This window comes from Miscanthus floridulus, chromosome 6, assembly GCF_019320115.1.
Source record: "Miscanthus floridulus cultivar M001 chromosome 6, ASM1932011v1, whole genome shotgun sequence".
Lineage (NCBI taxonomy): Eukaryota > Viridiplantae > Streptophyta > Magnoliopsida > Poales > Poaceae > Miscanthus > Miscanthus floridulus.
In genome coordinates, this window is record NC_089585.1 from 11,715,867 (window position 1) to 11,729,409 (window position 13,543).

The 13,543-nt window shown below is 42.1% G+C and overlaps 2 protein-coding genes across 3 annotated transcripts; one reads left to right on the forward strand and one right to left on the reverse strand.

The window, feature by feature from the left end:
• Positions 1–4,054: 4,054 nt before the first annotated feature.
• Positions 4,055–10,261, reverse strand: LOC136461646 (C2 domain-containing protein At1g53590-like). 2 transcript variants are annotated; one of them, XM_066460934.1, is made up of 12 exons: positions 9,768–10,261; positions 8,530–8,604; positions 8,227–8,367; positions 7,956–8,051; positions 7,734–7,865; positions 6,877–7,029; positions 6,742–6,783; positions 6,567–6,615; positions 6,104–6,199; positions 5,850–6,033; positions 5,388–5,508; positions 4,055–5,199 (listed from the first exon to the last, which is right to left on the reverse strand). In XM_066460934.1, the coding sequence occupies exons 1-12, from the start codon at positions 9,891–9,893 to the stop codon at positions 4,369–4,371; spliced, it is 2,046 nt and encodes a 681-aa protein (XP_066317031.1). In that variant the 5' UTR covers positions 9,894–10,261; the 3' UTR covers positions 4,055–4,368. The 2 variants fall into 2 exon arrangements, with proteins under 2 accessions (XP_066317031.1, XP_066317032.1); XM_066460935.1 differs by having other exon boundaries at positions 8,227–8,351; positions 9,768–9,820.
• Positions 10,262–10,970: 709 nt separating this feature from the next.
• Positions 10,971–13,060, forward strand: LOC136461647 (large ribosomal subunit protein eL20z-like). The gene is made up of 4 exons (XM_066460936.1): positions 10,971–11,250; positions 11,733–11,811; positions 11,998–12,112; positions 12,798–13,060. The coding sequence occupies exons 1-4, from the start codon at positions 11,079–11,081 to the stop codon at positions 12,855–12,857; spliced, it is 426 nt and encodes a 141-aa protein (XP_066317033.1). The 5' UTR covers positions 10,971–11,078; the 3' UTR covers positions 12,858–13,060.
• The last annotated feature ends 483 nt before the right edge of the window (positions 13,061–13,543 follow it).

The following is a 13,543-nucleotide window of genomic DNA, read 5'->3' on the forward strand; positions in this document are numbered from 1 at the left end:
GATGCCCACGCATGCCACTCCTAGAGATGGGCCACATACGCCTGGTGGCCCTAACTTGTTAGATGAATTCTTTGAAAGGTTTTATAGTGAACCCTGCCGACCTTCCTTGGAAGTGGGTCAAGAGAATAGCTACCTCAGGTGAAAGGGTAAATCACAACTCACAGTGAACGTGTACAAACTCTGCAGAGTATAAAACTGTTATAACAGCCGTGCGCATGGACACAAGCGGCCTTGGACCCTTATGGAATAGAGATGATCACTAATGGATAATGGTACTAATGATTAATTGTTTATGCTATACATTATTTATGTTTACCCGATCATGTGTTTATGGGAATGATAAATCCTTTGCTACCCAACTACTTAAAAAGATGATCTATTAAAGCTAATCGCAGTAAACCAGTGTCAGCCTTTTTGAGCCTCATGAACCCCATGATATAATTGTTAAGTACGATATGTACTTACGCTTGTTTTACTTTTCTATACATTGGATAAAAATCCCGAATGGGTACCAGATTACTGGTTTGGAGGAGTTAGGCTTGTGGTCAACCAGTCAGTCATCCCTATGAATTTGAAGTCTTTGCCTGAAGATCGGAGTCAACTTTCCGCTGTCTTTACTCTGAGGGTACTTTTCTTTTACTAATACGTTATGTAATAAGTATTGTCTTTTGATATTACCCTTATTTGTGGCTATATGTGAGATTTGACTTCCTGAGCTCACATATAGTATTATCTGGTTTTGTCTTTAAAACCGGGTGCTACATATACTCTTCTTTTAGCATATTGTAGCTAGTGATGAGTTTATTATGTATCCCCTCAAGTTTGTCATGTTTTTCTTTAAGCTCTTTCTTAGAAGATTTGAGCTCCTTGAGTTTGGATGAGATAGCGTCATTTGCTTCTCTAAGCTCAACACTAGCTTTTTTGGCTGTCATATTTAGCTAAAAGAGAGTCATTCTTAAGTTCTAGCTTTTCATTCTTAGCTCTTGACTTTCTAATGATCTTAGTGTATTGATTTAGCAATTTAATAAGATCATCATATGAAGGTGATTTAAATTCATCATCACTATTACTATCATCATTGCTAGCATGTTCATCACCACTACTTTCATCATCATTTGATACCTTTCGTTCACCCTTGGCCATAAGGCATAGGTGTGTAGAGGATGATGGCGGTGGTGTTGGTGAAGATGATGAAGAGTCAATTACAATAGCGGCCACCTTCTCATTTTCACTATTATCATCGGATGAGCAACTTGATGAATCAATATCCGTGAGCCAATCGCCGACGATATATGCCTTGCCATTTTTCTTCTTCTTGTGGAAATCCTTCTTCTTGCCATCTTTCTTCTTGTATGGCTTGTTTTTCTTTTTCTCATCATCATCTTCATTGCTTGAGTCATCTTTTTTGCCCTTGTATTTCTTCTTGTACTTGTCTTTCTTGGACTTGGGGCATTGATGTGCGAGATGATGAAGTTCTCCATAATTATAGCAATCCATCTCTGAGATTGGCTTCCTTCTATTGCTAGTGAATAATTTCTTTTTCTTGCCATCAAACTTAACACCGTTCTTGTTGAGCTTCTTTAGCATCTTGATGGTTCTTCTCACCATGAGAGCAAGACTTGCATCATCAATTTCATCATCACTTGAGCTCTCATATTCAACTCGTGCTTTGCCCTTCTCTTGGCTAGCCTTGAATGCCAAGTCTTTCTTTTTGGTAGAAGATGAGCCATCTTGTGGTGTGATATGCATATACATCTCATGTGCGTTGATCTTTTCCAAGATTTGAGTTGGTGTAGCGGTGGAAAGATCACCTTGATAAAGCACGGTCATAATATGCCCATATTTGTCAATGGGGAGGACACTCAAGATCTTTCTTACAACATCGGATGGTTGTATTTGTGTAAGTCCAAGCCCACTGATTTCCTCTACAAGAACATTTAAGTGTGAGTATATTTCATTTGTACTTTCTTTAGGAAGCATCTCGAAAAGAATTAAGCTTTTTCATGACAAGATGATAGCGTTCCTCATGCTCACTCTTTGTTTTCTCATAGAGCGCACAAATGTCCGACCATAGTGCATGGGCGTCCTTATGGTTCCACACACGATTAAACACATCTTTGCAAAGGCCTCTAATAATGATGTTTCTAGCCTTTGTATTTCATTTTCGTAATTTACTTCATCGCCCTGAAGGTTGATGGGATCCTTAGGTTTTGAAAAGCCTTGTGAGGCGGCTCTAAGTATTCCAACATCTAAGGCTTCTAAATAAGCCTCCATGCGGATTTTCCAATAAGGAAAATCATCTCCCTCAAAGATAGGAGGGGGTCCATCCCCGTGAGACATCTTTCTCTAGGCGGTTAAGCCTAAATTCGTGAGCATGATGCTCTGATATCAATTGAAAGGATCAAGATGCCCAAGAGGGGGTGAATTGGGCTAATTCTAAAATTCTTTGCAATAATTAAACCCTACACTTATCCCATTTCACCCCTTATACCTAGAAAGTGATTCTATTGATCTACCGCACAAAAGTTTTGCACCCTAAGTTTCAATCCCACTCTGGCATGACAATTCTAAGAATGTAAAGACAAGAAATGAATTGCTTAAATATAAATGCTTAAAGTAAAGAGAGGAGAAGGAACACGGCGATGTTTTGCCGAGGTATCGGAGAGTCGCCACTCTCCACTAGTCCTCGTTAGAGCACCCATACAAGGGTGTAGCTCTCCCTTGATCCGCGCAAGGATCAAGTGCTCTCTACGCGCTGATTCTTCGACACTCCATCACGGTGAATCGCCAAAATCGCTCACAACTTGAGTTGGGTCATCTACAAGCTCGGCCAGATGATCACCAAACCCCCGATCACCACCAAGACGTCTAGGTGATGGCGATCACCAAGAGTAACAAGCACGAACTCTCACTTGACCACAACAAGCCTAATGAGAAGGGTGGATGCACACTTGCTACTTTTCTTGCACTAATGAGGTCTTAATCTTGGATTCTCAAATCCCAATCACCTCACTAGACTCTTGCTCTCCTAAGCACTCTCAAGGGTGTTTCTCAGCTGAACAAATGGGCAAGAAACCTCTCTTGGATGAATAGAGGAAGTATTTATACTCCCTCATTCAAAACGAACCGTTAGAAGGTTGAGTCAGCACTCTGCGGGGTGACCAGACGCTCCGGTCAGTTATCCCTGCCACAAAGCTGTTAAGTTGTGATCGGACTCTGACCTACGTCCGGTCAGCACTGACCGGACACGTCTGGTCACGAAAATTGCTCTCTGAAACCTTACTAATGTTGACCGAACGCTGGCACCCAGAGTCTGGTCACTTTGTTTTTCAACGTCCGGTCAGTAACCGGAACCTGACCAGCGTCCGGTCAACACTGACCGGACGCGTCCGATCAGGATTTTCCCTCTCTGGAACCTTATTGGAGTTGATCGGACTCTGGCACCCATCGTCCGATCACTTTTCACTCAACGTTCGGTCGCAACCAGACGAATTCTCCTTGATCAAATGAACTGACCGGACTCTACAGCCAGCGTCCGGTCAACATTTGACCCCCCATTCACTTCCAATTCGAAATCATATGTGAATGAAGTTTGCTCTAATTGATCTTAGGGCTACTCCTGGGCTACTTAGTGCTAGATTTGACAAGTATGCACCACACCTAACCCACTAGACTCATCTAGGTCAAGCTACTAGGTCAAGCTACTAGTCCATACTCCCCTTAATAGTACGGCCAAAGGAAAAACAAAGTCATAAACTACTCTAAGTGTCTCTTCAACATCAAACGACACTTAGAACTAGTCCATCCTTAACCTTGTCATTCATCCTTTGAAAACTGAAACGATTTACATCGTAGGGGCATAACAACCATGATTACCCAATCAATTGCCATTATCATGACCTTACTTAATTGCCTCTATAAAACACACGTTAGTCATAGTAATCTCGTATTGTATTAATCACCAAAACCCAACTAGAGGCCTAGATGCTTTCAACAATATTAGAGTCCAATATTGCATGACAATAATTGGACAAAATATTCCGTGCAGAGGAAAGAGCGCAACAAAAATTACGATTTACATTATTGTGTATATGGAATTTATGTTTCTTTACAGAAGTGAACAAAATCTCAAAGAGCCAACTTATCAACATGATCGTATATCACTGCACAGCACGCTGCTCTTTGATACTATATGTTACACCCATTTCTAAATGGTTATCCTTAGCAACTATGGACAACGAAACAAGTCTACTATCTGACGTTCTTCACCACCATGAGTCTATAAACAGCAAATAGGGCCGCATGCGCAAACCAAATCTACCAGCATGATTACAAGAACAAAAACTGCTGATCTTAAGTCCCAATCCTTTATGAGGCATGGGTAGCAACCTTTGCTCCTGCCGCATCTAGCTCGGTGCCACCTCCATTGCCATGTTCCGCTGTCGGATGGCCTTCTGCTATCATTGGCTCACCTCTAACAAGAATAGGACCTTCACTCACCGACTCAGATCCATGAGGTTGAATCTGCTCCGGGATATCTGATAGCCTATCATCTGCTCTCTTTCTGGAAAACTTCCTGCTCAATGTGCTTGTCAGTGATCTGCCTGGTTCACCTGCATTTTTCTCTATCACCTTTGCCACATCTTCTCCTGAGTTCTCTGCATCTCCCACCTTGTCTGCCGGGCTTGCTTCTTCATTCACTACAATCTTTATCGATGTCCGCTTCTCGCCCAGCTCCTTCAGGTTGGGACGTGGAGTTTGAGGGAGCTTTGGATCAAGCTCTGTCACACTCTGAGAACCCGGAGTTGCAGGAAGGCTGGGATCAAGATTTTTTGAGCTCCCCTTCCTTGAATTTCTCCTGAAAAAGGAGCCTACATTAAATAGACCCCCTTGTCCACTGCCTTTTGGTGTCGGGATTTCCCTTGACTTGTCAACCTCTTGGTGAATCTGTGTGTCTGGGTTTCGTGCTCGTCCTTTCCGGGATTCCCATGTCCTTGGAACCCCAGTGCCAGGGCGATGTACATATAAACCTCCAGGTTGTTCTTGTCCATCAATGTTTATGTGCTCCACTTCATCCATTAAGACTTTCTTTTCTTCAGGAAGTTCACCAGAATCCACTTTGCTATAAACAGATGTTGATACTGGTACTTCAGTATCCGCTTGCTTCAATGATTCATCCAAACTTGATCTATTTTGGTCCTGCAGATACAACTAGACTTGAGTGCTCTTGCCGCCATTTCGAAAAAACAACAACAAGAATTGAGTCCAGCAGAGCCCTTCTACATTTCAGGTTTGAACATGCCGTTTTGGTATAACCCTGCTACCTCACCGAAGGCCACTAAAATGGTGTTGAATAAAAGAAAATAGACATAATGTTTGCCACTGACCTCACATATATCTTCAACTGTTATTGCCAAGTGAATCCTTCCTTTCTTGACATTATTCAGTGACATCCATTTGTCGTGTCTTTGTCCACCTCTCAGCTCATGTAAATTAATGGTACATTGTCTGTAAATAAAACAGCGTGAGATGTATGTTTATTTCATTTCCAAATAATACCAAATTGGTCAGATCACTATAGTGCCTGAACCGTGACTAGGGGCTCATGTTGGGTTTCAACTCTAGCCTACCCCAACTTGCTTGGGACTAAAAGGCTTTGTTGATGTTGTTGTTGTTGTTGTTGTTGTTTGGTCAGATCACTATAAAATGACAGGAGGTGCTAGATTGTCCTCTTCAACAAAAGCCAATCGAATCACAGCAATGTGCTAATAAGACAGTAGAAGCATTATCCTATAGATTTCCTTATCAAGGCATCATTTATCAACATGAGCTTAGAAAACAGAACATACCCAAGCGAGTCATCAAACATGGGGTCCTTATCACGAACTTCCATGACAAGTTCATTTGTTGCCTCCCACGATGTGATTGGTATTTTAAATTCTTCAAACCACTTAGGGGACAATGTTTTCCTCTGTATCTGTGTTTGGAATTTGAAAGGACCCAGACGACCTTTCACATAAGGGTCCGCTAGTCCTGTGCATTAGATCATCAAATGTGTTACACCGATGAAGAGTAACACAGAAGCTGCACAATTCATCCTCACCGTTTATATCAGATGGCTTCATGTCAGTTCCTTCTAAAATCTCAAGTTTCACATATGCAATAGGAGGCCTCTCCTCAATGCTGAACCAGTTATTTTCTGCAGAATGAAAAGAAATTGGTACCGTAGAGAAGATAACAGAAGGGAACTGAAAGTTTATCATCACATAATTTACAAAGTGGGAGTCACTATTCCTCTCAATGATTTTAGTCAAAATAGAACTTTGCAGCCATAGTTCATAGAACTATAAAGTTCGTTTAACTTTGGGGCATAACAAATTCTAGCATTTGCTACCAGCCTAGCACACACTAATAAAGCAAGTGACCTAAATATTTCAGTTCATATTGTACACCATATGAGAACTGTCTATAACTAAATTTTAACAGCACATCCACAGGAGGATTTCAGAATCACAGTAATTTTTTAAAGATTTCTGAAACACAAGCAGAAATAAGTTGCTACCTACCTGAAGGAGTAGATGCAAATTTTTCCACATTTATGACTATCATATTGGGCTGCCAGAAGAAAAAAAATACCTCAGTAAGGAAAAGGTACATGGACAACCTTCAAAGGTAAGCCCTGAAAGTCTTTTGAAGAAAGCAAAACAAACAAAAAATAGTACTCCGTAATAAAAATCTGACCTCAACTAATGTCTGCCCAAATGCAGTATCCATCAACTTATCCTGGAAAAAGAAACCCAGTAGGCCGAGTGATGAGTAAGAAACAGAATCACCAATTATACAATAAGAAAAGATTATAATACAGGAAAATCTCACCAGCCATCCTGAAATTCCTGGAAACTCAGTGACATCAAGCCCATGATTAATAAGTGGCTTCACAGTCATCTGAAAATAAGGCGGCTCCACAAAACATAGTCTTACACGGCCAAGAAATGGCCAACTCCGAACAAACTTCACACCAACTAAAATCTGCAAAAACATATTCTTGTGTTGAGTACAACTTTACAAGGTAAACATTACATGTAGGGAAGAAACTGTTTCCTTTGTCTAATGAGGGTTTTCTAAATTTAAACTAAAATTTTCTTTACCATCTGCTTTTCCATAGAACAAATCCGTATATATATATTTTTATATTGCTTGACACAGTTAAAGATCGGTGGGATCTGCTGTTTGTCACAAAAAAGGGAGAATATGTATAGGCCCTTTTTTGACCAGAAAACTTTTATTAATTTCCTTAGGATTACAGTAAAGTTACAACATGGTCCTTGCCACCAGTCTGTACAAGAAACTGTGTATTTTTGGTTCATGAGTGTTGGTGGTTGCCTTCATGAAGGTAAGGGAAACTGTGCATCCTATTTCGAATTTTTAGCACGGTCCCCAATGATAATGGAGAACTTTAACAATGTAAAGCAAGACAATAATAAAGAGGTATTGTAAACTTTAACCATTTTGTAAATTATGTCACTTATTTATGCACAGAGAAAAATAACATGGGACTTGAAAAAGTTAGCATCATAAGTCTTTTCCTTTTTTCAGCATAATGTGAATCACACTCTTTCCAAAGCATCACTCTTCCTAAGTGTGGATTTGGTGTTTTAAAATCCATTTTCTATGAGAATGTCACAAGTTTATCACTCCTATGGCAAAATGGTTCAGCTTACTAGTTAACTTGCCTTTCCCTCGACATGCATGCTAGTTAAATGCATCTTTGCAGTCATTCCAAGTCCCACACTCTTGTGCAGCTGCATAGCAAGTACAGCACTCATATCTTCACCAGAAAGGAAATTCATTCCCAGCTCAAGAACCTGTATAAAAGCATTAAAATAAACACAGATTATTGTCAATTGCCCATAGAAGTAAAGGAAATATTCAGATCAAACAAAAGTGGTACCTACCAAATGGTCATCATCTGATGTCTCAGGTAGAACTCTCATGGAGGTAAAGATTGGTGGATTCCTGCCCATGTAAAGCTCCTGAATACCTGCTTTGCTCTGCAGAATAACAATATCAAGTAAGCTACAGAAAATCGATGGATGGAAATGCCTACTTAACGAAACTAAAATGTGACTGTCATAGGAAATCATTGTTAAAGAAGCAGTTCAAGGTAAAATGCCACAAAATAGAGAATATGAATCAGAAAATCAAGATAAAAGAAGGAAACCATACAACTGTCCAAGGTTTGAACTTATCCAAGAACCATGGTATGATGGGTCGTAGAAGTTGTGAAACGATCTTCTCCATACAGACAGGCCACATCTTGTTGATTGCATAGTTTAACCAGCGTACTGATTCTGCATCAGAGAGGAGCTAAACATGAAACAATATGAGATGCATTTACACAGGCAGGAACAGTCATAAAAAAGGAAATAAAAAGGAGAAAATGAAATTTCCAGCCTAGTCAACAATACTTATCCGTGCAATATTTAAAAAGCGCAACAACTGTGGATCACAGAAAAATAAGGTGTATACCCTTCGCTGATAGGCAGATTTCATCTCCTCATGTTGTATCCTCTTCCGCAGTCTCACTGCACAGCGAGCATTTACCTACAAGGAGCATTATTGTAACTTAATTTCTCCTGATTATCTGGTATTCTGGTATCACACATGTTCAAGCAAACAACTAGGATCACGATATACAAGACTTGGAAAACAATGTATGCAGAAAGGTAGAAGTTGGGATGAGAATCTAAAATTACAGTAAGTGTCATGAAAAGATGAGGAAGTTAAACAGGGAAAAAGAAGCAGTATGGTCTAAAAATACTGAACCAGCTTGGAGTTGGTGTTGATGAAGAGAAGGGAAATTTCATTCCATAACATAGAATAAAAACGGGAAAATTTCTGATACAGTGCCAAGGTGCCTCAGCTAAATCATTTGAAATATTTTACATCACTTGATTGGTTCTTAATGAATTGAAATTAGTCCATAAAAATTAGTATAGGAGGTCATAAAGATGAAGGAAATTACTTTGTAGCATTTGATGGTCTTGAAATCACGATACGATACAATAAATCCTTAAAAGGCAGAAGCATTCAATCATTCATGTAATATCACTCTCACATGTCATCAACCTTCTTATACTGTGCCAAAGTAGAATAGCTACTAATTGCTTGAGAAAGTTATCCCTTGGAAGCCATGTATTTATCTTGGGGGCATAGGATCAGTACACCGCAGTTTTGGAAAAATAACTATACAACCTAGCCAGGAGATAGACTTGGTCCCAATGAATTTGATTCGATTAAGTGGGTGTTGTGTGGAGTAACTTTTGCAGCGTATGATGTGTCATGCTAATTAGTCAAGCAATGATAGCATGCAACAAGCTTTCTAGCTGCTGCGAGGTCTCTGGATTTCATGGCTAACTGGTAAATGATCTATAAAACCATAGCACCCAGAATAGATACAAAGCAGAGTGCAGAATGAGGTGGCAAATTGCCCTTTTGGTGGCACGGGCTGCTGCATCAGAGAAGGTGAAAGAATTTGATGACAGAAACAAGTTTCATCAGAGAAAGCGAGGGAAATTACAGAAACCGACGAAGTACAAAGTACGAACCCTGCTGAAAAAGGCAACATATACTGGAATAGTATGATGCGGTACGAAAGGCAGGCGGGTGCTGTTCTTTCTTAGGCAACAAAAGGGGGCAAATCTTTAGTGATTTAATGAGTACAGAGTACGTGAGGGGGGCAGGAAGTAGTAGCAGCAAGTACCCACCATGTAGAGGTAGAGGAAGGCGACGAGGTAGAGGAGGGAGCCGCGGAAGCCGATGGCGGCGGCGGCCCAGAGCGCGGCCAGCACCAGGCCGATGTGGTAGACGATGGGCAGCTCGGCGGCGTCCATTCCCCGCTCCCGCTCCCGGAGGCCAAGAAGAAAGGCGTTGGTTGGCAAGTGGCGGTCTGACGGGTCGTGGTGTGACACTGCTCTGGAAGGAGGGGAGCCCTACCACTACCAGACCACCACCACCGCACCACGACGGCCGGCCAGCCGGGCGGGGACGGCGAGGACTAGTAGTAGTAGAAATTGATTTCTGACAGCGACAGGGGGTGAAGTTGAGAAGCTAACGCGACATGCCGACCAGCCAACGGGCCAGGCACAGGCCCAACAGAAGAAGAAGAAGCTGCGCAGGTGTCAGGGCAAGTGGTACACACGGGCACACGGGCCGCACGCGGCAGGCCTGGTGTGTCGTCACGTGCCTGCCGATGCCGACGCCGCGGCTGCGAATGCGATCGGATCATCCACGTCTCGCGGCGTTATTCAGCCACTGGTTGTGGGCCTGTGGTGAGTTCCTTCGCTTATAATAAACCCACGAGCCACGACTAGGAGAGGGCAGTAATCCCTCTTTAGGTGATTTTATAGTTTTTTCTAAGTTAAATTATTTCTAACCAGATTTATATAAAACAATATTAATATTTATAATATCAAAAAAGTATTATTAAATTTATCATGATATATATTTTTATATTCTACCTGTTTGGTGTTATAAATATTAATGTTCTTTCTATAACTTTGGTCAAACTTGTAATGGTTTAAATAAACATAAAACATCACTTATTTTAAAACGGAGAGAGTACTCCGTATTAATCAATTAATTATTGTTATGCTCCATTATTGTCAGCAATCGATTATTTCGCTTTTTTGGCATATTCTCGTAACAAACAGTGTGCCTTTGCGACGTAACGGCATGTGGAACGGTTAGGCGGGGGCCGAATCGGCCAAGCCGGTCGATCCGAGGGGGTCCACGTGGTGTGCATCGGATGCACATGGGCCATGACGACAGCTAGCCTCTTCCTCCTCCAGGCTTCAGCTCGGCCCATTCCTTCTGTTGTGGCTCGTAATTTTTAGTCAAAATAATATTTTTTTCTTGAAAAAAAAATAACAGTTATTTACGAACCGGCGACGATAGGAAGCGGCCACTGTCATCCCTCCTAGTGTGGCGCTGTCGGGCTACCAGACCACCAAACTTGCGTGCTCCGGCCTCCGGGAGAGAGGAGAGGTCGGAGTGCGGCCGCGCAGCAGCCCAGCAGGATGAGCGGGGAGGAGGCCGACAGCTCCAAGCCCCACCAGGGAGGCGTATACGGCACCTTCCAGGGGCCGCCCAGCTACCCTCCCCCGCGCCCGCCGCCCGTGGGCTTTCCACAGCCCGCCCCGCCGCCGGGCCTCTCCGCCCACCACCGCGGCGGCTACCAGTCCGTTCCCGGTAACGTTGCTGCGATGTGCGATTTCCTTTCTCGAATACTACCCCAATTCAGTTTCTAGGCGTACCATTTTAAAAAACTGCTGGATCAAGATCAAGTTTCTAGCCTCTAGGCGTTGTTCGTTAAAAAAAAAAGTTTCTAGGCGTCGTTTGATCTCAACTGTCTGCCCCTATTCGGCGACTCTCTTGCGCAAATTGGGACCAGATTTGCTGGAACCAAAGGAAATTATAGTGGGTTTAATTTACCTTGTTTTTACCAGGATATTAATCCAATTCAGTTTTAGAGCGACGGCTCCGTAGTTCGCTAGTACTCCGTGTATGCTTACATCCAAATTCCAGTTTTAGAGTAACTGTCAAACCCTTCTTGTCCTAGTGCCCACTATCTGCAATGTATAGTGCCTGCTCTGCTTATCAATGCATTCCGTGTATGCTTACATCCAAATTCCATGTTGTTGTTTACCTTGCTCAGTTTGCTCTGCTTTCAGCTCGAGATTACGAAGCAGGTGTGCGGGGACACAGCCATGATCGACTTCCCTGTTGCGGCATTGGTTTTGGCTGGTTCCTGTAAGTCATCATCGTCGCACAATCTTTCTTTCTCTTTTCATAACAGTTTCATTCATATGTGTCAAACAACATTGTCATTCAGTTTGATACTTGGGCAGAATTCATGGTACAGCAGTGCTGCTGCTTTAGCTTTGTTTCCTTCCTTTTATTTACTACTCTTCTAATGATAAACTCCTCCCCTTCAAGGTTCATAATCGGTTTCTTTCTTGGTGCCATTCCCTGGTACATTGGAGCCCTTCTGCTGTGGTGTTCCAGAGTTGATTACAGGGAGAAACCGGGCTATGTCGCATGCACAGTAGCGGTGAGTAAACAACTTGTATTACACAACTCATGTGTCATGTGGTCCATCATCAATACCATCAGATGGTACTAGTAAATAAACTCATTTCTATGCTTGCTCAACTTCTACTTCCTTTATCTGTGCATGACTAGAAGTAAACTGTGAATCGACCGAGAGTGAGCCTTAAATCTGATGTTAATAGTAAATTTGGACCGTTGTCCATTCTTGTTGACACTAGGCTCCAAGAAGAAGAAGAAAAATATTTAGCTTTACTTTGAGATTGCTAGATCAAGTTGCTAGAAAAAAGTTTGTAGCCATATGATCACCTAAGAAAAAAATAGATACTTCAATCATCTTGAATATCTTGTTATGGTGACTGCTATGTCATACTCAATGAACTTTATTCCGGCTCTTGGTCACTAAAATGCTTGATGGAACTGTTAGTTTGTGATTCATGCATTGAGACTTTTGAGAGTTCTAACTTATTTGTATAGCTAGAGCTCATCTATGAATTATGAGACAGAAAGGGAGCACTTCCAGAGGGTGCATTATTGAAAGAAAAGAATGCTTGTCTATTCTCTTGGTATTGCCAAAAGCTATCGCAATTCTATAGATGTAACTCTGCATTCGATCACTTATCTGAGTCATTTGTTAACTGTAATTTTGAAACTTAAGCGATTCTGATGAGAATTACTTGGTATAACAGGCTATCCTCGCTACCATTGCTGTTATCATTGGGGCGGCAGCTGGAACTCATGTTTTTTGATTTTAGCTTACATCGCATTGTCATTGTCCATAACGTACATGTTATCCCTGCGTCAAAGAAATCACACAATCAGCATTGTAATGGATATTTGTTCTGCATTCACAATTATTCGTGTTTATAACAAGGAGAACAGAGACCTTGCTCTTGGCCATAAATAAATCAGACCGAGATGCCTCAGCCTTGTGAATAATGAAGCAATTTGAGTCTGAAAGAAATTGTAGTAATGTATTGTGCTTACAATTATTAATAGTTGATCTATGAAGTTGTAACCAGGGTTCGCTGGTAGCCACTGATTTCCTGTAGTCCTGTGGATAACCAGGAAAAAAAAAGGCACCAACTGAAATCTGAGAAGGACACGGTGCGTGCAAAATTGGAACCTGCATCATCCGGTTCTAGGTTCTCCTGGTTACGGCTGTTCAAATCAAACCCTGGTAGTTAATTTCGAGACACGTTACATGCCAGCCAAGTTTTTCTCTCGCGGTCTCGCTCAAAGCCATGGTAGAGTAGCTAGGGTTTCACAGCAGCCTCCTCCATCCCCCATCCGCCCCATCCTCCACCTTCCCACGGTATACAAGAAGTAGGCAGGTCTCCACCAGAGCCCGCAACGACCGTCCCGTGTCCCGACCACCCGTGGCGTGCCACCACCTCGCCGCATCTCGTCTGCGCGCCGCCGGCCTTCCTTGCCT

Excerpts from the sequence above, each read along its gene's own strand:
- LOC136461646 (XM_066460934.1), bottom strand. The coding sequence starts at position 9,893 with ATGGACGCCGCCGAGCTGCCCATCGTCTACCACATCGGCCTGGTGCTG. Across the intron at positions 6,200-6,566 it reads ATTTGCATCTACTCCTTCAG|AAAATAACTGGTTCAGCATT; the intron begins GTAGGTAGCAAC and ends TTCATTCTGCAG. Across the intron at positions 5,200-5,387 it reads CAGTTGAAGATATATGTGAG|GACCAAAATAGATCAAGTTT; the intron begins GTCAGTGGCAAA and ends TTGTATCTGCAG.
- LOC136461647 (XM_066460936.1), top strand. The coding sequence starts at position 11,079 with ATGAGCGGGGAGGAGGCCGACAGCTCCAAGCCCCACCAGGGAGGCGTA. Across the intron at positions 11,251-11,732 it reads CGGCTACCAGTCCGTTCCCG|CTCGAGATTACGAAGCAGGT; the intron begins GTAACGTTGCTG and ends CTCTGCTTTCAG. Across the intron at positions 11,812-11,997 it reads ATTGGTTTTGGCTGGTTCCT|GTTCATAATCGGTTTCTTTC; the intron begins GTAAGTCATCAT and ends CTCCCCTTCAAG.